Source organism: Helicoverpa zea, chromosome 12 (genome assembly GCF_022581195.2).
Source record: "Helicoverpa zea isolate HzStark_Cry1AcR chromosome 12, ilHelZeax1.1, whole genome shotgun sequence".
Lineage (NCBI taxonomy): Eukaryota > Metazoa > Arthropoda > Insecta > Lepidoptera > Noctuidae > Helicoverpa > Helicoverpa zea.
In genome coordinates this window covers 4,205,526-4,231,156 of record NC_061463.1, presented here as the reverse complement: position 1 = coordinate 4,231,156, position 25,631 = coordinate 4,205,526, and the positions used below count along the sequence as shown (strand labels likewise).

Below are 25,631 nucleotides of genomic sequence, written 5' to 3'. Positions count from 1 at the left end.
GTTTCGGCTTTCGTGATTACCATAACGTAATTAAAACCGTATTATATATTAACCCTCTGCAACTGACGTGGTCAAATTTTTACAATTCAACTGAGGTGGTAGTACACGAGACACCACTTCAATTGCAAATATTTTTGTAAAATTAAACTATACAGCTAACTTATTGATATTTATTAGATTTATAGCCTATTTTAAATGATAAATTAACTTGGAATAAAAAAAAGAAAATGTACTTTCAAAATTAAACAACTTTTATTTACTTATGTCAAATCAGTCTGAAAAATTCTACTTAATCATTTATGAACTAAAAAAAGTAACAAAATGTACTTTTTCAAATTTTCAATTACATATTTTAAAAGTTCACAATAATATAAATCGGTGTTGGAAAAATGAGATACATTCGTTGGTCAAATTATAAACTAGAGTGATTCAAAGTCACACCTTTTTTGGCAATTATCACACAGTGGCTTAGAGAACTGAAGGCAAATTGGCTTCGAACAATCACAGCAACGATACTTAGTTTGTCTTTTTATTTAAGTTGGAAAAATATAACAAAATGTTTTGTCACTCAGTGGAACAAATCGAACTACCAGAGATGGAGGGACCCCCATCCATGCCTAAAACTCTTCTCCACGTGAAATGGCGTCATCTTCATCGCGTTCGGTTTCAGGCTCGAAACTTATGGATCTCCATCTTTATCATCAATACCTAACACTAAAGGCATCGTGACTTTCCTGTTACAGTTAGTTCAATATTTCCCCTTCATGACTCTGGAGAGTTCCAGCCGATGTTCTTTTACGAGCAGAAGTCCCTGGTTTAGGGTTGTTGCTTGAGATGTCCATCTAAAAACTTGTTCGGTACTTAACACCAGTTAGCTTGGTTTCCAAGTTAATTGATAAGTAATTAAAATATTAACGCAATATTTCAGGAAAATTGGAAAATAACACTAAAAATGAATCATTTACACTAGGTTACTGACGTGGTAGTTTAGGAGACACTATGAAGATATAACCATTTGACTGAGGTGGTAGTCTCGTGGAAACTTACCTTGACGCTGACGTGGTAGTCCCGTGGACACTTTCTTTCCTCCACGCTAAAGTAAGCTCACTGCGACCGCCTTCCGCACACTGTCCGACGAGCGAGCCCTTTATAGGAAGGTACTCGAAGAGCTGGCGCACGAATTTGAAAAATGACGGTAAAAAACTTGATTTTGCATTTTGCGGTGTCTGTGGGACTACCACCTCAGCTGCAGAGGGTTAAATTAAGATTGAAAATAAATTAATGTACAAATTAATTCCAACACATTTGAATTCTTTATTGGCGGCTAAAACAAACATCAAATGATCGAAACGATTATTTAATATACAGTCCAACTAATAAGCGTGGTCTATTTAATTCTCAGAAACTGTTTTTTACGCATTAATTAGTTTACGTTACTATGTAAAACATAACCAATATGTGTAAAGGATACAATCGATTAATCCATTTTTACATCCATTTTTATGGGTGAGGAAAGTAGTTTCCTTGTGGGAATCGCAGAGCAGTTGTTAAATAAGTAATAGAGAATAACCAAGAAAAGCTCAAGTACTAGAAAAAGTCATCATTTTATTTAAATACTGCAACAAAATGCATCCACTTTCTTTTAAAATTATTTTATCTAGCGACAGTCAAATCCTAAAAATTCGAGGGACCAAATAAAGGTAAAAATACACCCGCTTGCATTCATACCTAGCCTTATAGAAGGGACGAGAAAAGCAACACTTGAGAAACGAGGTATCCAAACGTCGGCCAACGTGATGTATATCTTAAATATATGGCAGTTCTTTTTGTAAAAGTTTACAACTCCACGCGTGAAAGGAGATGGCCAAATTTTCATAGAAAAAAAACCCAGAATCGACAGCAATGAAATGGTTACCAATAGGTTCTTTATGATAGACCTTTGATGGTGCCAAAAAATCCAGACTGAAATCCATGGGGTATAGGAGCTATTTCATATTATCGCAAAAATAGATTATGTTGAATATATGTTGATTTTAAAGATTATTAACATCAAGGGACATAAAAAAGCAAAGTAAACTAACATTATACAAGCCACTAGTAATAACCCCATAGTTTCAGAGTTGGCCTGGTGATTAAAAGGTCTTGTATTTAACCACTCCAGATACGATTAAGCACCGACCTTACCTACTTGGAGAGGTTTCGCAGTTCCATGCAACCTTCACAACTGGCTATGAAATGTTTTTGGAGAAATTGTCTTTGAAAATCGCTCCATGTGACATTGTCAAATATAACAAATGACTTAGCAATGTAAAACGGTCCAATCACGAGTCTGCATTCAACTTCTAACGAACATCAAACAGTAAAAGTAAACTTTTTTGTGAACTAAAATCTTGATCGAAAAAACGTTATAAAAAGAGAACCCCATGGTTTTTAGATGATTTGAAATACTTTTTAAAATCCACAAATTATACTGAATCCAATCATACATATGAAGTTCCTGTCGACTCTGGGTGTTTTTTTGGCCATCTCCTTTACGGCTGTGGGGGGCCACTTACAAATTAGTAGGAGCTTTGCAGGGATCGTGAACAATGATTGTGGTGCACGTGGAAAATTGTGGGGTATTAACTTGATTTTGGATATAAAAAATAAAGAATCAGAAAATATAAGAAAAATTTAAATTATTTACATAAAGAAGATAAATTCACTAGTTTTTAACTGACACATTACTATATCTTTCGGAATTTTGAACTAAGTATTAGGTTTTTTTTTTTTTTTTTAAATTTTAATGCATATTTTTCTAATTTTACAACCTTCCTTTTAATCATGAGCTTCAACATTTAACAACATTTTATCATGACCACGACATCCCTTCAAATATCGACACGACATCAACCCCACAAAATGTAAAGTGAAGATTACATCCCTAAAAGGTTCACCAACCCCTCTTTAGCCTCGAGAAAAACGGACATACCTACCGCAAAATTCATACAATGAAAATGCAAAATTTCAGATAGGCTTCCATGCTTTTAACTCGGTTTCAGCTTTTCACGTACGTATTAATCTCTTTTGTCTTTCGAATTTACTCTGTTCAGTGAACCAGTGAAGTCGTGGTGGCCTAGTGGGTAAAAGACCAACCTCTCAAGTATGAGGGCGCGGGTTCGATCCCAGGTCAGGCAAGTACCAATGCAACTTTTCTAAGTTTGTATGTACTTTCTAAGTATATCTTAGACACCATTGACTGTGTTTCGGATGGCACATTAAACTGTAGGTCCCGGCTGTCATTAAACATCCTTGGCAGTCGTTACGGGTAGTCAGAAGCCAGTAAGTCTGACACCAGTCTAACCAAGGGGTATCGGGTTGCCCGGGTACTCAGCTGAATCCGGTTAGACTGGAAGCCGACCCCAACATGATTGGGAAAAAGGCTCGGAGGATGAGTGAACCGAGAATGCTTTCAGTATTGTTCACGAGGTTCGAAGATATTGTAATGCATTTGCTTATCTGTGGCGTGAATATAAGACGCGTAAAGGGGTGCGTGTTACCAATTGATGGATTTCGAATAATCGATATGTCGCCTTATGTTTGTTTTCGTTGAGTAGTCTGGATTCGATTTGGATTCTTGCGCGGGTCAATTTTTTAGACGGTTAAAGTTTTTGTAGTGAGTGTCAAACACAATGCTTACAACAAGATATGGGCATATTGTTATGTAAGTACTAGCTATTCCACGCGGTTTCACCGGCGTCTCGGAGAAAGCTTTTCCCGTAGGTACTCGGATAAAACATAACCCCTGCTCAGCGCATATAGTGTAGCTTCCTAACCGTGAAATAATTAATTAAATTGGTTCTATAATTCCAGATCATTATTCTATTCAAACAAACAATCAAATCTTTCCACTTTATATATTACTAGCCATTTTCCCGCGGTTTCCGCGCATCCCGTGGGAGCTACGCGCACCGGTATAAAATATAGCCTATGTTACTCGCAGATAATATAGCTTTCATGGTGAAAGAATATTTAAAATCGGTCCAGTAGTTTTTGAGTTTATCCATTACAACCAAACAAACAAACAAAGTTTTCCTCTTTATAGTATTAGTATAGACTATATATAGATAAGCCTTAGAATAAACTTTTTCATATAATTCAAGCTAACTTGCATTATGTTTACAGACCGCTTTATTTATCTTCAACATAATCCTACCATTCTAGCTTATCTATGAAAAGCGTCTCCGATCATCGAGCCACCATGCTGCCTCGACTCAATTTCCTTCCTCAACCGTCCATTGTGTACCAACCCTTCAGTTACCTTACTTTATAAAGCCTATTATATACTATGGCTTAGCCTTATTGTAAATCATTTTCAAATTAAATTACAGAAGATAACTTTGGATTACATTATTTTTGTCATTGTTTACTTAAAAGTCTGCAAAGGTCAAAAATCTCTTTTTTCTCAGTTTTTTTCAACAAAACATTCTTTATTTTCATACATTATTATCATGCAAACCTACTATATACAAACTCACTATTTAAAATTAAATAAAAAATATATAATAAAAAATAGCATTGAAAAATTCCTCATCAATCCTACCGGGAGCGTACTTAAGAGGCTCGCAGAAAAATAGTTTTTATTAAGAAAAAAGTACTGAAGATAAAGTAAAAAAGTGTGCTTTTATATGCACTTTGTTAACATGCCTTAAACACGACATAAAACCAAGAACATTATTGCAATCGATATACCAGACTATCCTAACCATTTTTCACTCAAACTTCAAGTCTCTTCTACGAAACTATCTATCATAAAACATCATTCCTTATACAAAGTCTATACCCAACGCTAGTCTATTGATTGTTACTGACGGCTCAAAAGTTACTGACGCTTCATCAATAACACAGTAATTGTTTTATGTAATCTAATACTTAACATGAACACAGTAGCGTGTCTGTTATTAATCTTTGTATGTATGAGATTGGGTGTTAAAGGTTTGTTACCTAATTGGCTTGGATAGTCGTGATCCAACTCGGCTGGGCAGCGTTCGGGAAACTACGCAATGTCTTTTCGTCCGACATACCTCAGTGCCTCAAGACGAAAGTCTTCAACCAATGTGTGTTACCAGTAATGACTTACGGCACCGAAACGTGGTCTCTCACTATGGGCCTCATCTCAAAGCTCAAAGTCGCTCAACGAGCTATGGAGAGGGCTATGCTCGGAGTTTCTCTACGTGATCGAATCCGAAACGAGGAGATCCGTAGACGAACCAAAGTCACCGATATAGCTCACCGGATTAGCAAGTTGAAGTGGCAATGGGCAGGCCATATTGCTCGCAGAGCAGATGGCAGATGGGGCCGAAAAGTGCTGGAGTGGAGACCACGGACTAGCAAGCGCAGCGTAGGACGTCCACCAACGAGGTGGACAGACGACCTTATAAAGGTCGCCGGAAGACGCTGGATGCAGGTCGCTTCCAACAGGTATCTATGGAGATCAAAGGGGGAGGCCTATGTTCAGCAGTGGACGTCCTATGGCTGAGATGATGATGATGATGATGAGTCGTGAGACGGATAAATGATGTGGTTGTTACGTTTTTGACTTGAATAGCGCTTCTGGTGTCTATATGTCACTTTTGAATACTACAAAAAATCAGGCGATGGCATCAGAAACAAACTATGACAACGTTCTTAGGCATCAATAACATTGATTTTATAAATCGTATGTTTTATAGGTATGTAAATTAAACTTACGGATACATCGGTAAACAAGATAATTTGCCACATAAAGATAAACTCAGTATTTACAAGTTTGTTATGTAAAATATCTTATCGGACTAATTTCATAAAAGGACAATCCTAAAAGATAAATTGTAAAAGTACATTTTACTGTTAATTAAATTAAATAATTTCATAATTTCCACATTCACAAGTTTTTCCATAACGGATATGAAGATAAGAGCTTCTCTCAAACGGTTGATACTTGATAAGTTTTGAAAGGAGACGATAAGAGATAAACATTATAACCTATTTACAGCAAATAAAACACAAAAGAACAACATAATTATCATAAAAAAAAAACAAAAGAAAAATATTTTTATTTAATTGATAGTCAACATACGACACTCACACACAAGAAAAAATAATTCATAGGTAACTAGAAAGCGACATACGACAATCCTACTAAAATGCTACAAAGTTTGAAAGCACGCTAAAAGATATAGAAAGATGAATGGGCCACAGTGCCCCCCCGTTCGGTTAGGTAATATCCGCCACGTCATAACTTCACAGCTGCTACGGATCTCGCTTCCTTAGAACGTGGAATTAGGAAGCTTTGGAAATGATTTATTTTGTTTGTGCTACATTTTGAAGGTACTCAATTTCATAGTTTCAAACTTATTATTATAGGTATTACTTACTTAGAATGTTATGCAAAAGTTGATTTCAGACTATGTTAGAAGTAAAATTTATTTTTTGAAACTAAATGAATAAAAGTGTGACCTGGTTGATTTGTTTCGAATAAAAAGAACATAACATTCATTCCGACCATTATAAGCACTCTATATTTCCTGCTGTCACACAAAAAAAAAACATAAAACATACCATAAAAAATACTTTAGATAAGTTATAGTCCATCTTTCACTAACCATAGTAATTCGTCACATACATTTGACATTTATATCTGACACCGAGTGACATAAAGCCGAAAACTGTGTTCTGACGTCATTTACAATCACCGCAAAATATGGCCGCTTTTTGGTTAGAAAACATGTAAATGTTGACATTTATTACTTTAGTATTAAAATAAATGGGCTTTGTTGCAGCCGTTATAATAATGCTTGCATGTAAATGGAGCTTTAAATACTTACTAATTTGATCAAATGTGCTATCATTGAGGATCATTAGCGCGGATGATTTTGAACTGTAATTTTATCTGATCCACATAATCAGTCCGTTATTAAAATACTGTATGAATATTGGCTTGCTTTGAAAATGGATTTTGTTTTATTCAGATTAAATACGCACCTACGTAATTTCAGTATCTAAATGTGATAATTTAAGTAGAATAGAAACGCAGTCGTTTTATTGCCAGTTGCTATATTTAAAAAAAACGTGGTGACTTTTGACGAGTATTCTTTGTGGCTTATGTCAAAATATCGGTTCTTTATTCTGTCAGAATTAATAACATTTCGAAGAACTGTACACACAAAATTTCGCGACTCCATGCCTAGTAACATCCCTTGCCTAAAGTGAGGTGCGCTAGAATCCGTTCGAAATCAGACTGCGGTGAAACTGTTCTGAGGCGTAGTGAGTTTGCTTCATGGATAACAAAATCACTAGCGGAGGTGCCATAGCCGAAAATCTCCTAAGAAAATGCGGGCGACGAGGAACGTTACTCGCACTTCTACGCATTCTTTGCACCCGACCATTTTTTTAAATACCTAAAAGTGTTGACAGATATCACAAGGAGCCTGAACACCTCGTTAGTTCCCTCGTAATTGATTGTTTTCGGCATGATTGCCGTACGTATGTGCCCTAGAAGTAGGCGCCTGACCTATCTGCGTTATGGCATCTTCGCTCATCTCTGCTTACTCTGTGGTTCGCTCCTAATGTATTTAGACAGATTTAGCTATGTCGCAGGCTGTTCCTACGTAAATAGAGGTGCAAGTTTTGTTTGTACTGATAAAATTAGTGTATAGATGACGCTAACTTTGGTACGAAGTTCCCATCACTGCGTTAGTGTAATGAAGGTGATGTGTGGTAGGAAAGCTAATGTATTCTGCTTATTTACTAGTTGGTTTGTTCAAACGTGGGTGCAGCGTGAGTGTTAGACTCTTACTGACTAAAGCCCAGCATGTTCCTTCTTAAGCCTTTTATTTATCAGGGCCACGGTAACTCTGTCGAACAATTGCGCAGCCTCTGGTCTCAGGAACTATTGGACTGATTAAAAAAAAGGTATTTTAGATAGGTCAGTTATACCTCTAGAAGAAGGATAAAGGCTTCTTTTGTCCGGGTGCGCTCAGTCAGAGCTGTTTCCACGGGATGCAGGTAAAACCTCTTGCGGAGAATAGTAATAAAATAATTCTAACTATCTATCTTAATGGGCAGTAGATACAATGAATGCTGTGTCCTATAATTAAGTCTACACTTAGCAAAAGATTTAAGATTTCGTAATAACATTCATTGTAACTACATAGTGTAAGATTTGTTGGTTATCATAAGTAAATAAATAAAATAAATTGAAATCTGGGTAAAGATATTGTCTTGGGTGTGCGAAATATTTAACTAAAACTTACGCAAATTTCATTTCTTAAAAACGGCTCACCCCTTCATCAAAAGCTCAAACAAACTTATGTTCGTATATTAACAGTTTAGAAATAACTTTGCTTACATAACCAAATTACTTAAGAAAACCTAACCTTGTGAATACATTATTACTTTAAATCAAATTAATGTTAGTCAGTACTTGCTAAGGTTATCAAAATATTATCGTGCCTCACAGTACGTTAGTTTGAGAAAATAGACTTAGCTTAGCTCAAGATTAATTTTAGGCCTAAATAAAGGGTTTTGTGTAACTATTAGTCTGTCGCTAAGGCTAGAATTTGAAGATTGAATAGCCTGGACTGAGTTATTATTCATCTATTGTATTAACTAACAAACTATTGTGTTTAAGTAGTTATCCTAAACTGAAAGCTAAAAAACATGTATACTTAGGCACTATTTATATTATGGTAAAGGTGGCAGTCTATTATTATTATTTTTTTTGTGAAAAAGGCTGAATAGATTTTGGTAAGACTAGGCTTCATCAGATTAACATGTAAGCTATTTCTACCTAATTGCGGGAAATACATAGATCCCTACTTTTCCCTGAAAAATGTATTGTTTCATTTTCAGTTATTACACCTACAAAATACTTGTATATTGGTACTATTCCGCCTCCATAATATTCACAAAATTAATCATCACGTTAACAACGCATTACGTCAAACTGTTCGTCTTGCCAAGCAATTGGTACATCAGATCAAGTTAGCAACTAACTCGAGCGAAACGGTGCAGGTGTTTGGGAACATTATGTTTATCACCTAGTGTGTACGTGTTTGATAAAACATGGCTGCCATTATACAGCGTTGTAACACTGGTGGATTTTCTGCTTAGGTTTTCCAACCGACAGTATATACCTAATTGACATAATTATCAACTGGCAAAAAGATTAGCGATATCAATGTGATTGTGAGCTAAGCTGAAAATCAATCTCAGTGACGTGCACTTGGAGAGGCCTATGTCCAGCAGTGGACTGCGATAGGCTGATGATGATGATGATGATGATGATGAATGTGATTGTGCTACGAACTAGAAAAACCTACTAGTATTATCTAAAGCGTTGTTAGTCATGAAAATACTCGTAGTCATTTGAGTGTAAGCTACGTTGGGATCGGCTTAAAGTTTAATCAGATGCAGTTGTACCAGTACCAGTGTTTTACAAGAAGCCACTGCCTATCTGATCTCCTGAACAGTTACCCAGGCAACCCGAAACACCTTTGTAAGACTAGTTGTCAGATTTTCATAGGTATCTTATCATCAAATTCGGCTTGATAGTATATTAGGTTACTTTAATATTCACCAGAGTCAATTTTACACGAAGACCTAAGTACACACTAAATTAGACGCACTAATGAAGATATTCCACCTAAACATAAACTAAGTTCTTAAAGTCTTTACACAAATCATCTTGCTCAAGTCATAACAGTCACTGATGGTGAACTTGGTAATAATATTTGCAACTTATTACCTATTACGGCTGATTAGTTAGGTAATACTGGCGTCTTTGAATCGTGGCTTAGATTTAAACCACACACTTGGCCTAAAATAAAATGAGGAAATGCGTCCAACTGGGACCACATATTATATTATTCGTAGATAAAATTAATGGGTCCACATGGGAATCTTTTCCTTTTTTGAATAAAATAGGGCTTTGTATTCAAAGGCTTCAATGGACGACTGAAACTTGGCTGTCTATCTATAATTCTAATCGTCTGCACTAACTGAATATACCTACCTATGTAATGAATTTACCTATTTAACTTTTGCGGTAGTAAATAGATTGTAATATGAAGAAAAACATATTTTCCATCCCAGCCAATAAAAGAGTCCTATAAAAGTATAACCGCACTGAATGTTCAAGCGTTCAAACGAAAACCGGCGACGTTTACACAATTTCTTCGAAAAGTTCAAAATTCAAAATGTTCAAGAAAAACAGGGTTCTAAAGTTGAATTGCACTTTGACATAAGATCACATGGAAAACTTAGGAAAAGTGTCCACCACAGTTCGCCATCTTGGTTTTCAGTTGGCCTTCCATATTTAATTTTCTGAAAAGACAAACTTATATTTTTAGAGTAGAGACTTTTCGTGTTATTTGAGTAAGAGGAACGATATTTTGTGGTCAGAAGAACTATATGGAAATGTTTTTAACATTAATAACCATGGAACAAAGACTTACACGATTAACACTCAAATTGCTTGAAATTATAAAGTGACTACCTATATACATATTCAATACAAACTTATTTATTTATTTACAAGGCACACCAACAACTTATTTACAAATACTTTCACATATATAAGTTTACAATTGTAATAAGTCCAGCTTAAATATGTTAATTACAGGTGCGCACAACGTTCAAATTAAAAATAACTTAAATTAAACCAAACCAAACTATGCATAACAAAAATAATAATAAAAAAAAAGAAGAATCGATAGAGGCAAATGACAAGGTACTATTCTAATTGGTCAATTTTGTGCAAAAATTAATTTATATGAGGCAACTTATTCGAGATTGCAATACGTGTATCTACTTCAGTGAACTCAAAACATGGTCTTTATTTAATCATGTACATATGTTGTTAAAACAAATAAGACACGCAACAAAAGCCAGTATATCAACCATTCACATTACCCTCAAAAATAATGCACCAACGTCGAGCCGAAAAACTTCCACGTAGCTTTAAAATTCACCGTAAAAAATGTACGGTGAAAAGTATTCAATCTCATATAGTCTGAGTGGTGTCGATGGGGACTGAACACCATCCACGTCAGTTTCATTAAAACCTCCCTTCGCACACAAAAGCGTACGGCCTCCCATCATATTTTTAATCTTTCTCAGAACAATACACCAAGCGTTGCATAGAAAAATCCTTAACGTGAGATTTCACTTTCGCTTTTAGGCCAAAATGTATCAAAATTTATGGAGAATTTTCCTATGAATTCTTGATTTTTAAACTGAGGCCTTTGTCATAGACTACACAAATAGTGATTGATTTATAAGTGACTTACAAATTTCTTATGTCTGGATTATGAGTACTTGTGTTTTTTTACCATCTTGTAAAAATAAAATACAAACAGAAGACAAAAGTACTCAGAAACCGCCATTCAATGATTTTACATTTCTAACAGGTATTGTTAACGTGCATTTATTTGGTATTTTTATTGTTTCAGGGCCTCATAGAAGAGATAAGTTTGTATACAGACGTTAACGATGATTCTTTAAAAAACGTTTGCTATAAGGTAAGTATTCAAATAATTTGAAAAAACTTTGAATTCAATTTCATTTATCATTTTATGCCCATTTTAATATTTATTTTACGTTCCAGGGTAGAAGTATTTTCGAGATAGTTAGTATTATATTTGAATTCATTTAGATTCTTGTCGCTTTCTGCTGCTATTCTTGGATATACTCGTTGTTCTAACTTTTGGAATCTTTTTAAAGCAACTCGTAAGCTAGTATAAAACCTCGAAATATAGAGCCCGCACACTGCAAATATTGCTTAAAGGATAGTTTTTTAGATTACATGGTTACCTAATCCAGCCGATATCAGACCAATAAGTTTGATTGGGTCTACAATTATGTTCAAAATAAACTGTAAATCATCGTATCAACTATCAGTCGACAATTTAGGTGTCAGTGTGCGGTGACTCTTATCTGTATTTTATATAAATAATATTTAAATATATATTTATTTACAGAGCGTTAAAAAGATTCAAGACTACTTTTACCAAATTTTATTTTCGTTTCGGCATTTCATTAAATTGGGGTTATTTAAATTTGGCTTTTAGGATCCTTAAATAACAACCGACTCCTAATGTAAATAGCGTATTAAAACGATTCATCGGTAATATCGGAATAATTTAATATTAATGTTCGTACTGTGTGTTAACTAAAGTATGGTTTAGAATATTACCAGGTTTTTTTTTATTTTGTGATACACGAATCATTCACGTCATCATCTATTTTGCACACTATCATTAATATCTAAAGTCATAGTATACCGATAATGATTATTAATAAGTAATATTCATTAAATAAAATTAATTTATTTCTTTCCTAGATAACGTCTGACATTGATTCAGTAAGTTTGTTGCCTGTTTTGATTTTTTTGTAGTGAATGAAAAATTTTGTTTTTGAATTAGATTTCAAGATGGTGTTTGAATGAGGTGCAAAGCATGGTTTTTAAATAATATTAAATCATGTAAAGGTGGATGGCAACATTTAGTGCAGCTTTTAGTAATTTTGTCCAGCTATTTTTTGCTTGAAATATGCCCAAAAAACTTTGAGATACAAGCGGGCTTTTAAATATTGTAGATTACAATTTAGAACGCTTTGATACGATGCTTATTTTTTTTTTTAATTTTGAATATACCCCGACGACGGGTTATGTAGTACCTATATATTATTTGTATATAGGTAATTTATAAGCGTCTACTCCAAAATGATTTAGGTACCTACACATTTTCTACTAATGTTTCAATAGCTAGTAAGATAACATTAATTCCTGTTTTTGTTCCAATATGTAAATAATGGAATAAATAATTTAAAAAAGAAAATTAACCAAGTCTGTCTATTAACTCAAAATTCTAACACAAATTGTTTCGGCTTTTAGTTTTGTAATTAAATTAGTCTTTGTGCTTATTGCAATGTTCTTGTTAAACATTTGTACGGAAGTAATAATAACCAATAACCGTCAATCTTTCTTATGAGGTCTTACAATTTTTTTGGAATTCCTTAAGGTCATCAAAATGGCAAACAAAATAATTCATAAACTGTTCTGTTCCAATTGTATAATTAGCATATAAACTTTTTCATTATTTATATTAAAATATCGGTGTATCTTTAAATTCACTTCTGAAAACAGCCCTACGGATATTGTAAGACCTCTAATTTTCCTTTTTTTTTAGTGTTCCTTTTTAAAAGTTTTTTTTATTATGTTTAACAGCTAGGAGAGTCAGAACCGCCGACTACGACACCTCCTGATATACCAGGTAAACAACTTTAGTAGAATAACCTTAGAAAACCTTACCTCTACACACTCTAAACTAAAATCCTCTATACATTTTGCTTTGTTTGGCAAAATACGAACATCTCTAACATTTTCAACAAGTTCAGAACATACAAGAACTTAATAAAAACATGTGTTTAAGGACGATGGGCGTTTTGGTACCCTGTCCAACAGTGTTGATTTTAGTACCATTGCGTAGGTCTTGGCAAGGCAAAAAATGTTTACTATGACGACTAGTCCCAAATCTTTGTCCATTTCACGTGACATCGACTAATAGAATGTATAATGTTCAAAAATCATCAATGTAGATGTAGTTCTTGAATCCAACTGTATTGAATAAAAACTGGTAAAGTAATAAAAAAACAGGAATTTGGCCTTCTTAGAATGTTTGCCTGCCCACTGCTTTAAATAAAGACTGTGCAAAACCTTTGCAGTTCACGCAGAACTAGCTTATGTATTTGATGAAAGTCTTTAAGTATCTACAATCAATTAAAGTTGAAAAGTCAGAAGACGATGTTTACATAGTACATATTACGACTCAATCTTGCTCCTCAAGAGGTGCTGAGAAAATGAAGAATTTCTTCTTAAAAAAAGATGAATAGAAATGTTTTGAACTTTTGTCAAATCAGATGGCGATTGTGTTTCCGTAGTAAGACTCCATAGACTATTACAATCTTTAGATTATAATAGAGTGTATCTCAAACAATGTAAGATGTATATTAACTTAGTTTAAAATTATTACACTGACGACATATGCCTCTTAATGATTTTGCCTATATGGATGACATACTTGTTGCTATGTCGATTCAATTTTTATCGTCACTCGGATCGGACAGCTAATTGAGGCAAGCCCCATAGTTTTTATTATTGTTCACGTAAATACCTTTCTAATGATATATCATATGTTACTGTTGGAGCGGGTACCAAATCCCATACAAAGTGCCCATTGTCCTTTATATTACAGACATATTTCCTGAAAAAGGAGATAAGGGCGAAGTGGGGCAAAAAGGAGCAGTAGGACAAAAGGGTGAAGTAGGTCAAAAAGGGGAATTAGGCCAGAAGGGTGAAGTGGGACCAAAAGGCGAGGTTGGGCAAAAAGGGGAAGTCGGTCAAAAAGGTGAAATGGGACAGAAAGGAGAGGTGGGGCAAAAAGGAGAGGTGGGACAAAAAGGTATAGACGGTGAAAAGGGAATAGAAGGCTTGAGTGGCAAAGATGGGTTGCGTGGAGACATGGGTGAGGATGGAATACAGGGACTAAAAGGAGCTAAAGGTGACAAAGGCGAAATTGGACCTAAAGTAAGTATACATCCTTTTACTCGTAATTCTAGTCATAATCAGTTACTTGGTATAAGATTATAAAGTTTTTTAATCAATTCATATCTATAATGGGCAGGACCAGGGCAATATTTAATTTACGGCTTTTCGCAGGGCGATATTGGACCGCAAGGACTACGTGGTTTGGAAGGCGCGTTTGGATTAAAAGGAGACAAAGGCGTAAGAATGAAATAAATTTAGATTTCATTGCGTTAAAATAGGCGCACTTCACTGTCTTGAAACTAACTAAAGATATTTTATTAGGTATGCCAATGTTCTGAAGAAGTTGTATCAACTCTGCTTCTTAAAATGCCTGAAATGAAAGGCCCCGTTGGTGAAAGAGGCCCACCAGGTTACGATGGCAGAGCTGGCCCACCAGGTGAAACTGTAAGTATACTATATGTCCCTATATTAACAAACAAAACAGCTTTCTATTGCATGACAACAAAATAAATGATACAATAATCATTTAATGTTTGGGTAATAATAAAGATGTTTGATTTTGTATCAGGGTAAAATGGGACCTGAAGGCAAAAGGGGCCCTGAGGGTCTAAAAGGCGATAGAGGAGAGAGAGGTGATGACGGACTACCAGGAAGCGATGGAGCCGTTGGGCAAAAAGGAGAACCAGGAAAAGAAGGCATGAAAGGAGCTCCGGGTGAAAGGGGACCAAAAGGAGAGAGAGGACCACCGGGTGAAATTCGTATGGTGATTTTTAATTTTATTTATATTTATCATCAACATCCGAAAAACCAATTTATTTCTGGCCTCTAACGATTTGCCAAGCAAACAAGCAATTTGGATGTATTCTAAATTCATATTCTTGGACTAAAATATGAGCTAATGAGTATAAAATATTATTATAATTCGTAGTGTAGTATTACCATACAAAAATCTCAGAAGTAACTTTGACAGGAAACAGAAGATGAGATAAAATCAAGAACCGTCATAATACCTGGAGAAAGGGGTGAGGTCGGGCCCGTTGGACCACCTGGTATTATAGGGCCAAAAGGTGATCGGGGGGAGGTTGGACCTAAAGGAGAAGTAGGAGAGAGAGGACCAAAAGGTGATGAGGTAAGATTTAAAAAATACACAAGAACTCACGTCCGCTGTGTGTATAAAAACAATAAATCTTAAATACTCCATGTATTTTTAATTTTAGGGACACAGAGGAATTCAGGGTCCTCGAGGTGAAAAAGGTGATATTGGTGAAGCAGGTATAGATGGATTGCCAGGCAAATCTGGACAACATGGCCGACCAGGAAGGGATGGAGAAAAGGGTGAGTTCATAGACTAGAAACTTTTTAGAATGAACTGAACAAGTAGAAGTATTGTATGGTATTCTATTGTCTAAGTGTCATCAAAACTTGAAATAAAAGACACCATGTCATAATTTTTGCGGATACCAATTTTTGTTTTAAATTAATACCTGGTTTCAGGCGAAAGAGGAGATAAAGGCGCGCCTGGTCTAGCCGGCCTACCAGCTTCGCTAACTGAACTCCTAGATGCCAAGAGTAAGTACAAACACACAAATCTTCTCAAACATGAACAATTTTCTGCTTATTTAGACCTCTCCATTCTACAGACATAGGTACTAGATAACCTGAATAAATTTCAATATCAAACAAATTCTGATCACGTAAATGTAATAACGTAAGTAGATTGGATCCCTAAATTTTTTTGCTACTATCGGCTCTATTGGCTTTGATCCTGAGTCGGCGTTGTATTGTATTGGTTATGTTCATATTGCAGTTCGTTTTCATTGCTAGAAGAAATAAAGAGACAGTGTGAATGTGCGTGTTTGATTGAGATTTCAAATGTAACATACACACAGTTGTGCGATTGGGATTTTTATGATGCATTTTGTAAAAATGTTTAAAAGAAAATAAAAAAACAAACTTTAAAAAAGCTGAATCGATTTTGATAATACATAACTAAAAACTGGAACATAAGATTTAAAATCGGCTATCATCTAAAACATCACATCAATTGACTTATTTATGTAAGAGCTACGGTGCCATAGAAACACATAACTCGTCAACCTTACGCCAAACTTACACATTTTGAGTTTGGTGTTGACATACATATGTAAATCTACATATTTGTCCTAACACTACCTAATTATATTACTTATTTCAGACGCCGCCGTAGCTGAAAAACTAAGAGGCGACAAAGGAGACAGAGGTGAAAGAGGTGACAAGGTATTTCAATACCCTAATTGAAATCAGGGAAGCGCGTAGCCTTCGGATTTTTAAGCCAATTACCAAAATCAACCAATCCTATTACTTGAAATATTAATACTACATGCATTGTGCAAAACTGTATGTTTTCTATTTATTGTGCAGGGTGAAAAGGGGAATAAAGGAGATATAGGTTTACAAGGACCAACAGGAAAAGACGGCAGAGATGGTCCACCAGGGATAAAAGGGGAAGTTGGCCCTGAAGGAAAGACTGGACGTAAAGGAGACAGGGGTGAACCCGGCCCAGCTGGTCAAGTGCCTGAATCACAAATAGCATTATTGAAGGTATACCTTCTCTTTTACAATTAACCTTTTGTTTAGTACAGTCCACTTCAGGTCAGTAGTAACAGTTTTATAGGAAAATCGTACTTATTACTATTGAGTTAAGGTGCATGACAGTTACCACTGATGTGCAGTCTACCGTACAACATAAACATCAACCATGACATAAAATAGTATAACCACAATAATTATGTAATGCAGGGTGCAAAAGGTGATAGAGGTCATCCAGGATTAAGGGGTGCACATGGACCGACAGGAAAGAAAGGACAACTGGGTGCGAGGGGCCCAACAGGACCTAGAGGACCAAAAGGAGATCGCGGCCCAGCAGGCCCAGTGGTAAAAACTAATTTACGTCATAATCACTCTTCTGTTCTAATGTTTTCAGTAGTGACATTATTTAGATCTGATCAACTGTCATGTATGATGAAATTTTCATTTCAACATGAAATAAAGTGTTCTTGCTTATTAGTATATTTTCTTGATCGTTATAAAAAAAAAATGTTTTTAGGGACCTATGGGACCATCGGGATATAATGGCACAATCGGTGAAAAGGGCGAAAAAGGAGAGAGCGCTCCGAAAATTGATTTGTATAAGGTATCAGTTTACTAATCAATATTTAAAAAACATTTATAAAGTTATAAGTAAGTACTGATTAATGAAAATATATTTTCACACAGTTAAAAGGTGACAAAGGAGATAGAGGTCTTCCAGGAGATCCTGGGAAGCAAGGACCAATAGGGCCTCAAGGGCCACCAGGAACGTGTACAGAAGCTTCGACCCATGCTTCGATAATGGGACCCCCTGGCCCACCCGGGCCTCCGGGACCACCTGGTTTATCTTTTCGTGGACCTAAAGGCGAACCTGGTGTTTCATTTATAAATCCAGGTATAGATAATTTGAATACGTCTTGCTAAGTAAAACTATATAAAGTGTGTTGTTCTTTGTATAGCAATGAAAAAATATAAGACAAGTGGTTACGTAAACTATTATGTCCGTAAAGCGAAAATATATGTTTTTACTTATGTGGTAACACTAGTTCCAGCTGATCCGGGAGATGACGACCACGGTTTTCCAGCCCAAACTGTTATCTACAGAACGAGACGAGCTTTGATCAAGGTAATTTCTTTGTGCATTGTTAAATATGTATGTTCAATACGTAGTATATATGACTTGGTGATAAAACCAGTGGAAAGAATCACAATTTTGCGGTTATTCCATTTCCGTGCTTAGATTGTCTTACTATAACTAATTATGATATCCCCAAAAATGCAAACCTTTTTCAATCAGTAAATTGGTTTCATATTGTAACTTCGTAATACGAGAATAAACATCAAACCTAACCAACTCTTACAAAATAAGAAAACAGAAACTATTCAAAGCGAAATATTTCTGTACTTGAACAGTCCCATTAAGTTAAACAATAGGTAAATATATGTACATAATCGTTTCCTTTGCAGAGAACAGAAGAAACTTCAGTGGGTACGCTAGCATACGTTTTACAGGAAGAATTGTTATTGCTCAGGGTGGAAAATGGATGGAAACATATTATGGTAAATATCTTTATTGATTCTGAATTTGCAGTGTTTTCTCACTTCAACGACTACAACGACACACATACTTGAGTTTGTATGCACAGAAGCTATGCTTCCATAAACCCAAAATATGCTAAGAACTTAAATACGATGATAATACTATGTCGTAAAGGAAAACATTTTGAGGAAATCTGGACTTATTAAGTCTGAAATCACCAACCTGCATTGAGCAAGCGTAGCGCTCAATCCCAGCAGTGGGACGATAAAAAGACTGATGATGTTTGACTATAATTATGATCAATATTTTTACTAAATTGTTATAAACTAATGTTTTATTATTTTAACTTTTCCAGATGTCATCATTCATGGACACGAGTTTACCAACAGTGAACTTACAATTGGACTCACCCACCACTACGTACTTGCCGCCTCTCTCTTCGGCTGGTACACACGTATCACCTTCATCGTACCCTACTACCACATACAAACCATTGCCATCACCAACCGCCCCGTACAGACTACCTCCAGAAAGTAAAATTCATAAGCCACCTCGAAAGAAGCATGTTAAAAAGTTTGTAAGTATCTACTTTTATTTTTCAAAGTATATGTGGCAAACTGAATAGAATAACATTAAGGAGCCTGATGCTCTTCAACCCACTGCAAACTTTTAGTTGGTCGATAGTTTGATCGGGCTCATAAATAGGTATGATGATGAATGGTTGTGCGAACATTAACATCAAGTATTAGACTCTAAATATTACTCTTCTTAAGACCGAATCTTTCATTGCCATATTTTACTTTATTTTTATTTAGACATGTATGCATGCTATTTTAAGAGTTGTTATTGTGTGTGTCTATAAAAATTCACGTGTACGTCAATAAGCATTTACTTGTTTCAATTTCAGATCCGACTGGCGGCACTAAATGAGCCTTATTCAGGAAAGATATCCTACAATAAACGTAATAACAAGAAAGAAGGGCGGGAAGCTGCCGACCAGCTTTGTTATGAACAAGGAATCTTATTCAGTCATAATGCAACCTTCAGAGCATTCTTGGCTTCAAGGTTAGTAATGCAGAACTTAGACACAAAACCGTCTTACCACAAAAACTTTTTAACGTCAGTTTAAGACTTGTCTAAAAAAATGTCAAATTATGACGTTGACATAAGGTTCATTTTGGAGCCACATTTTTTTTAGACAAGTGTAAAACAGTTGTTAAAGTTTTTGTAGTAAGGCCATATATATCGTAACTTTATTTACTCACCACATCTGTGATGATCAATATACAAACTTCTTCAAGCGTTCACAAAATAAACTTCAAAATAAAAAAAGAAAATAGTTATTTTTTAATCATGTTCTTTTATGTCTGAAATTGCGAATCCATCTTAAGCAATCTTGGTGATTAACCCTTTTTTCTCTGGATGAGAAGAAACCTGTTTCCTTTAGTGGGTCAAAACAGGCGATAATAAGGTTCTTAAATCTTCTACAGCCATTATAATACAGGTCATATATGTACACTAGCTTCTGCCAGCGGTTTCACCCGCATCCCGTGGGAACTACTTCCCAAAAAGGAAAAGTAGACTAGAGCCTTCCTCGATAAATAGGCTATCTAACACTGAAAGAAAATTTCAAATCGGACCAGTAGTTCCTGAGATTAGCGCGTTCAAACATACAAACAAACTCTTCAGCTTTATAATATTAGTATACAACATGTAACTTAATTAACGCACATCCTGAAATTAGTTTGTTCAGAATCGTTTACTGAATCGATTTATATCATTTTTAATATAGGTAATTTTTTATCCCAAAAATAATTAAAACTACGGAAATTATTGTCATATTAACCCTGTACCCTCAAAACAAATTCAAATAGACCGTAGCTCAAAGTCATAAGACTTCGTGTATTGTCGGCTTTTTTCGTAGTTTCGTTATGTTGTGTCGAGTCGAGCAGCGGGGGGCGCGATATTTGCGTGCGTAGTAGTATGACCAAAAAGTTCTCCAAGAATTGGTATAACTAATTTAGTAAATAACAATGCATATACATGTTAAATTAAACATTCAGTGTATGTATTATGATTATAACATAATGTTCTAATTGGCGTGTTTGAGGGTGTGCGTTAATTACGTTACATGTTGTATATGTTATGGACCATGTGATTAATTCGGGCATTATAAATAATGCCCGAGCATCATGAATAATGTCTAGCTTTATCGGGCCAAGTGATTAATAACTATCTTAACTTCATTATTTATCATATTGCACGGGCATTATTATATTGCTACATGACAGTTGGGCAATTTGATAATAAAGCAAAAAATTGAAGTTAGTGACGAAAACGTATCCCACGTAACGGTTGCCCGGGTAACTGGGTTGAGGAGGTCAGATAGGCAGTCGCTCCTTGTAAAGCACTGGTACTCAGCTACATCCGGTTAGACTGGAAGCCGACCCCAACATAGTTTGGGAAAAAGGCTCGGAGGATGATGTGACGAAAACGTATCGCTGCAAAACCGACTCCACGTAGTCTTGTCTGTCCTACCCCTAGAGTGCAATTCAAAACCGCGTAAGTGTGGAGGGGCGAGGCGGCATGCGAGCTGAGGCGCAGTTAGTTTTGAGAGCGTGAAAACCATCTGCGACGATAAGCTCGCATGGGACCGCCGGAGCCCCGCAGCACCGGAGCCGTGACAGAAGCCATGCTTGCTGCATGTTGCTTGCTTACATTTTAAACGTACTGAGTTAAAAATTAGAAGCTAAATTAATAAATTTTATGATGTCATTTAATAGTATTTTAGAAGTTTACTGTTAGAATGCATGCTACAAATTTAGATGCTAAAAAATAACCATCATGCGGAGTTGTATTTATTGTGGTTTACTTAGAAGATAACGAGTGGCTGAGATAGTATTATTTAGATGCTCGTTAATTGTGGCTGACTTAGTAATTAAGAAGGCAACATACATTATTCGGGGCGAATAATTATATTAATAAGGAGCCTGTTTAATAAGCACCCTTTAAATATGACTTTCCTTAACTTTTAAATGCAAAAACTAGTGGATTTTTAAGGCAGAAGTCCTTCATAATTAATCCAAATCATGAGGCTGATTATTTAAATAGTTTAATATTTAGTTTATTTTTTTTTGAAAAAAAGTCGTGGTGGCCTAATGGGTAAAGGACCAACCTCTCAAGTATGAGGGCGCGGGTTCGATCCCAGGTCAGGCAAGTACCAATGCAACTTTTCTAAGTTTGTATGTACTTTCTAAGTATATCTTAGACACCATTGACTGTGTTTGGGATGGCACGTTAAACTGTAGGTCCCGGCTGTCAGTGAACATCCTTGGCAGTCGTTACGGGTAGTCAGAAGCCAGTAAGTCTGACACCAGTCTAACCAAGGGGTACCGGGTTGCCCGGGTTACTGGGTTGAGGAGGTCAGATAGGCAGTCGCTTCTTGTAAAGCACTGGTACTCAGCTGAATCCGGTTAGACTGGAAGCCGACCCCAACATGATTGGGAAAAGGCTCGGAGGATGATGATGATGAATATTTAGTTTATTTTAAATTAAATGGCAATAACAATAAAAAATTGAATATAAATATGTTATTACTTTGCTTGTATTACTTTGCCCAAAAGGTCACGGGCAATATGTATAGTGCCCGGTCAATTTTATTATTTGAATAATTATTATCAAATTGCACTCTCATATTGGGCATTTTTCATAATGACCGGGCATTATGTATACTGCTCAATTTATCACTTGGTCCATAACATATATACTTAAGTCATCGTAAAATTAACGTTAACCAATCTTCCACAGTGACCAAAACCTCAAAAGCTTAGTTAGCAAAGCGGATTGGAAAGTGCCAGTGGTTAACCTGAACGAATACCTGCTGTTTAAATCTTGGGAGAGTATTTTCGACGGTAGTGGAGCAGAATTCGATAATCTATCAGCAATATACAGCTTCAATTGGAAGAGTGTTTTAATAGATTCTAATTGGTATGTTTTATCATTTTACCTGTTTACTTATGTTGGTGGAGTGACAAATGAAATAAGCGTGTTAAAAATGGCAAGACGACCTTTTCGCCTACAACCCTTTTGATTGGTGGGAACAATAGAAGGATCGAGAGGTGTAGAGACAAAATGGGGAGGCTTTTGCCCAGTAGTAGGACAGTATGGGCTAAGAAAAAAAACTTGTGTTGGCTCTAATAGAGCTCAATGATCAACTCGAGACTATTTTAAACTCCTTTCTGGGATAATGATGACCCTGGTGTTCCTGTATCTTGGGTCTATTAAATATCAAACACAAACATAACATTTCCTTAATTATTTCTGTTATTAGATATGGCTATAATGCAGGGTAAATGTTTGTCTTGATGGCGTATATTATTTTAGGACTAAGTAAATACAACTTTATGTGTGTCAACTTATCTTAATAAATTGTTATTATATAACTGATCCTTAATGTTGTAATTTCAGGCCAAATAAAACGGTTTGGCATGGCAGCGTGAACAATGGTCAGGGTTCAGCGAACCTGACCAGAAATTGTAACAACTTTCACAGCGGGTCCAAATATTACTACGGACACGCATCACATCTAAGCAATAGTAAAATACTTAACCAAGAAGTGTAAGTATAGAAATTTATTTAGTTACTATCATTACAGGATATACCCAATGCAATAGATAGCAGTAGCTGGGCTCAAATATAATATGGCATATACACTTTAATTTATTTGACCCAATATATTATACAAATTAATTATTTTTTAAACGTAACTAACAAAGTGTAACAAAACTATTGCGAATTAACTTAAATTGCACGAAATATTTCGTGAACCACACGCATTGTTCGGGTTACTGTATATGCGAGTAAATAATTTCATAGTAATTTTGCAGAAAGTGCTTAAGTACCCATGTCAAAAGTACTTTTTTTTCTGTAATTGTAACATTATATTTTTTTGTTTCAGATATCCCTGTGATAGTAAATTTATAGTACTTTGTATAGAAGTAGAAGCGTATAGAGGTATATCAACAGGCACTCGACGAAGACGGAGGCTGTAAGTATAATAATCTGACAAATAACTAGTTAAAAACTTACTTATTTAAAAAGTTTTGTAGCCAAATATTTAATTTTGTATTGTTTTTCCTTGCAGACGTCACCGACGCCGGCGGCATAGTTTATTTAATTGACAAAATTAGGAAGGCCTTTTAATTTTAAGTAAGAAAACAATAATTCTTGTTTGATCACTTCGATTGGGTTGCAAAATTAATATCACCTTATTTATCTTGTAGTTAAAATATTAGACCACCAATTACTTACAAAAAGTATTGTTTAAAAAATAATACTCAATTAAAATAAGATTTAAAATTCTTCTCTGTAATGTATTTTCACCGATTTGTAAATAGTAGATTTAGGTAGCACATCTTATTTCGAGAGCATTTTGAACAAAATTAAGCATTTAATTTCATGATTTTGTAAGAAAACTTAGTATATAAGGAGCGAGTATTCTTATAATAAGAATGTAATTCTAATTGATTTCTCAATTGGTCGTAGTTGCTAGACTCATTGAAATTTCACAGAGATGGGACTAAACATGATTCACCTATATCCAGAGGTAAGATAAGCGATTGTTTAAGTCTCATGAAAGAAATAAAGTGCTATTCATAGTCACCAAAAATGTATCTATTATTTCCCACAAAATTAATAATTAGACTAATCTAATTTAGGCTTAGTAATTTGCCAAAAATATTTTGGATCAAATGAAAAAGAAATACGTAAAATTTTAGACTTTCGATAAAATAAGCAATTACTTTTCCAATTTTAGTCATTATTATTTATGTTTAATTTTATTCTGTGCCATAATAATGTCGTCGTTATACAAGAAAATAATTAACAAAAATAAAACTGTTAAAATTTTAATTAGGTACTGTGGTTTCATTGATGTTCTAAACCCCTCATTAGACTAATTAAATACATAAATAATGAAATAAACTTTATATTATGAGCTTAGAACATTCGAGAAGTACACCCTAAGTATTTTTTTGTCTCAGACGTGTCGCGTGCCTTTGTTTAAAAAATATGTAAACAAACAAACTATACTAACTAGAACATTAAAAAAAAAAAACTCAAATGAATTGGGAAAAAAGCAACCAAAACGAACAGACAACGGCCGCCATTAGAACTTTCTTAAAACTGTTATTACAATAATCTCATTCCGAAATTAGGTCTCCAATCCCGTCGCCATTTCCACATTCATACCGATGCATTTCTAGAAGTGCCACAGAGCTCATTTGCAATAAGAGCGGTCGGAATGAGAGGCATAACGCGACTTGGCCGGAGTTACCTCGGCTGCATTTACCACAAGATTGCAATAACCTCCCGTCCCACTGAAAATTTGCTAGGTGCTCATTTTTAAAACGGACTTACAAATTTTTTCGATTGCACAAAGGTTCTTTTGTGTTTTGCTGGCTGTAGGCGTTTGTACAAATCTTTGGGTTATGAGTTAGCGCTCTTCTTTTGTCTGCCGGTGATCGGTTTTTGTTTGGAGTCTGTTGAATTTTTGAGGTACTTTATAGTAAAAGGTTACTATCTTAAGCTAATGTCTGTCTTAAAACACTTTATTTGATCATGGAGCACCAAACGAGACTACTTACTGCTACTGAAAATGTCCACATGTAAAATCCAGCAATAATTTCCCCGTCTTCGTAAACAAATCCATATCTTCACTCAGTCACTTATGTACAAATTTTATACCTAAGAAGGCAACTGCACACACACCTTCTAAAGTCTATTATTCCGAAGAATTTCCTTCCCAACTGTTCCCAAACCCCTTTCTATTTTCAATAAAACTTTTGGCCCGAAACATTCGATTCTGCCACCTATCACAGCTCGTTAATGGATATACCGCCATGAAAACACAGACCAATCATACAGGAACCGCGTCGAGGTTATGCTACGATTGATATT

The 25,631-nt window shown here is 35.3% G+C and overlaps 1 protein-coding gene across 4 annotated transcripts in view; it reads left to right on the top strand.

Moving 5' to 3' along the window:
• Nucleotides 1-24,587, top strand: part of LOC124634994 (collagen alpha-1(XVIII) chain-like) — a 108,032-nt gene extending 83,445 nt beyond the window's left edge. The window contains exons 4-26 of one of the 4 annotated variants that reach the window (XM_047170722.1): nucleotides 11,472-11,540; nucleotides 12,362-12,382; nucleotides 13,247-13,292; nucleotides 14,274-14,605; nucleotides 14,738-14,803; nucleotides 14,888-15,010; nucleotides 15,135-15,324; nucleotides 15,544-15,695; nucleotides 15,784-15,901; nucleotides 16,061-16,135; nucleotides 16,761-16,822; nucleotides 16,967-17,146; nucleotides 17,345-17,479; nucleotides 17,652-17,738; nucleotides 17,822-18,029; nucleotides 18,181-18,260; nucleotides 18,602-18,694; nucleotides 19,030-19,251; nucleotides 19,582-19,739; nucleotides 22,482-22,661; nucleotides 23,142-23,291; nucleotides 23,632-23,721; nucleotides 23,818-24,587. In XM_047170722.1, coding sequence (XP_047026678.1) covers nucleotides 11,472-11,540; nucleotides 12,362-12,382; nucleotides 13,247-13,292; nucleotides 14,274-14,605; nucleotides 14,738-14,803; nucleotides 14,888-15,010; nucleotides 15,135-15,324; nucleotides 15,544-15,695; nucleotides 15,784-15,901; nucleotides 16,061-16,135; nucleotides 16,761-16,822; nucleotides 16,967-17,146; nucleotides 17,345-17,479; nucleotides 17,652-17,738; nucleotides 17,822-18,029; nucleotides 18,181-18,260; nucleotides 18,602-18,694; nucleotides 19,030-19,251; nucleotides 19,582-19,739; nucleotides 22,482-22,661; nucleotides 23,142-23,291; nucleotides 23,632-23,721; nucleotides 23,818-23,854 — 2,874 coding nt within the window. In that variant the 3' untranslated portion in view covers nucleotides 23,855-24,587. Of the gene's footprint in view, nucleotides 1-11,471; nucleotides 11,541-11,626; nucleotides 11,648-12,361; nucleotides 12,383-13,246; nucleotides 13,293-14,273; nucleotides 14,606-14,737; nucleotides 14,804-14,887; nucleotides 15,011-15,134; nucleotides 15,330-15,536; nucleotides 15,696-15,783; nucleotides 15,902-16,060; nucleotides 16,136-16,760; nucleotides 16,823-16,966; nucleotides 17,147-17,344; nucleotides 17,480-17,651; nucleotides 17,739-17,821; nucleotides 18,030-18,180; nucleotides 18,261-18,601; nucleotides 18,695-19,029; nucleotides 19,252-19,581; nucleotides 19,740-22,481; nucleotides 22,662-23,141; nucleotides 23,292-23,631; nucleotides 23,722-23,817 lie in introns of all 4 variants that reach the window. The other 3 variants (XM_047170720.1, XM_047170721.1, XM_047170724.1) reach the window with 3 other exon arrangements.
• Nucleotides 24,588-25,631: the final 1,044 nt, after the last annotated feature.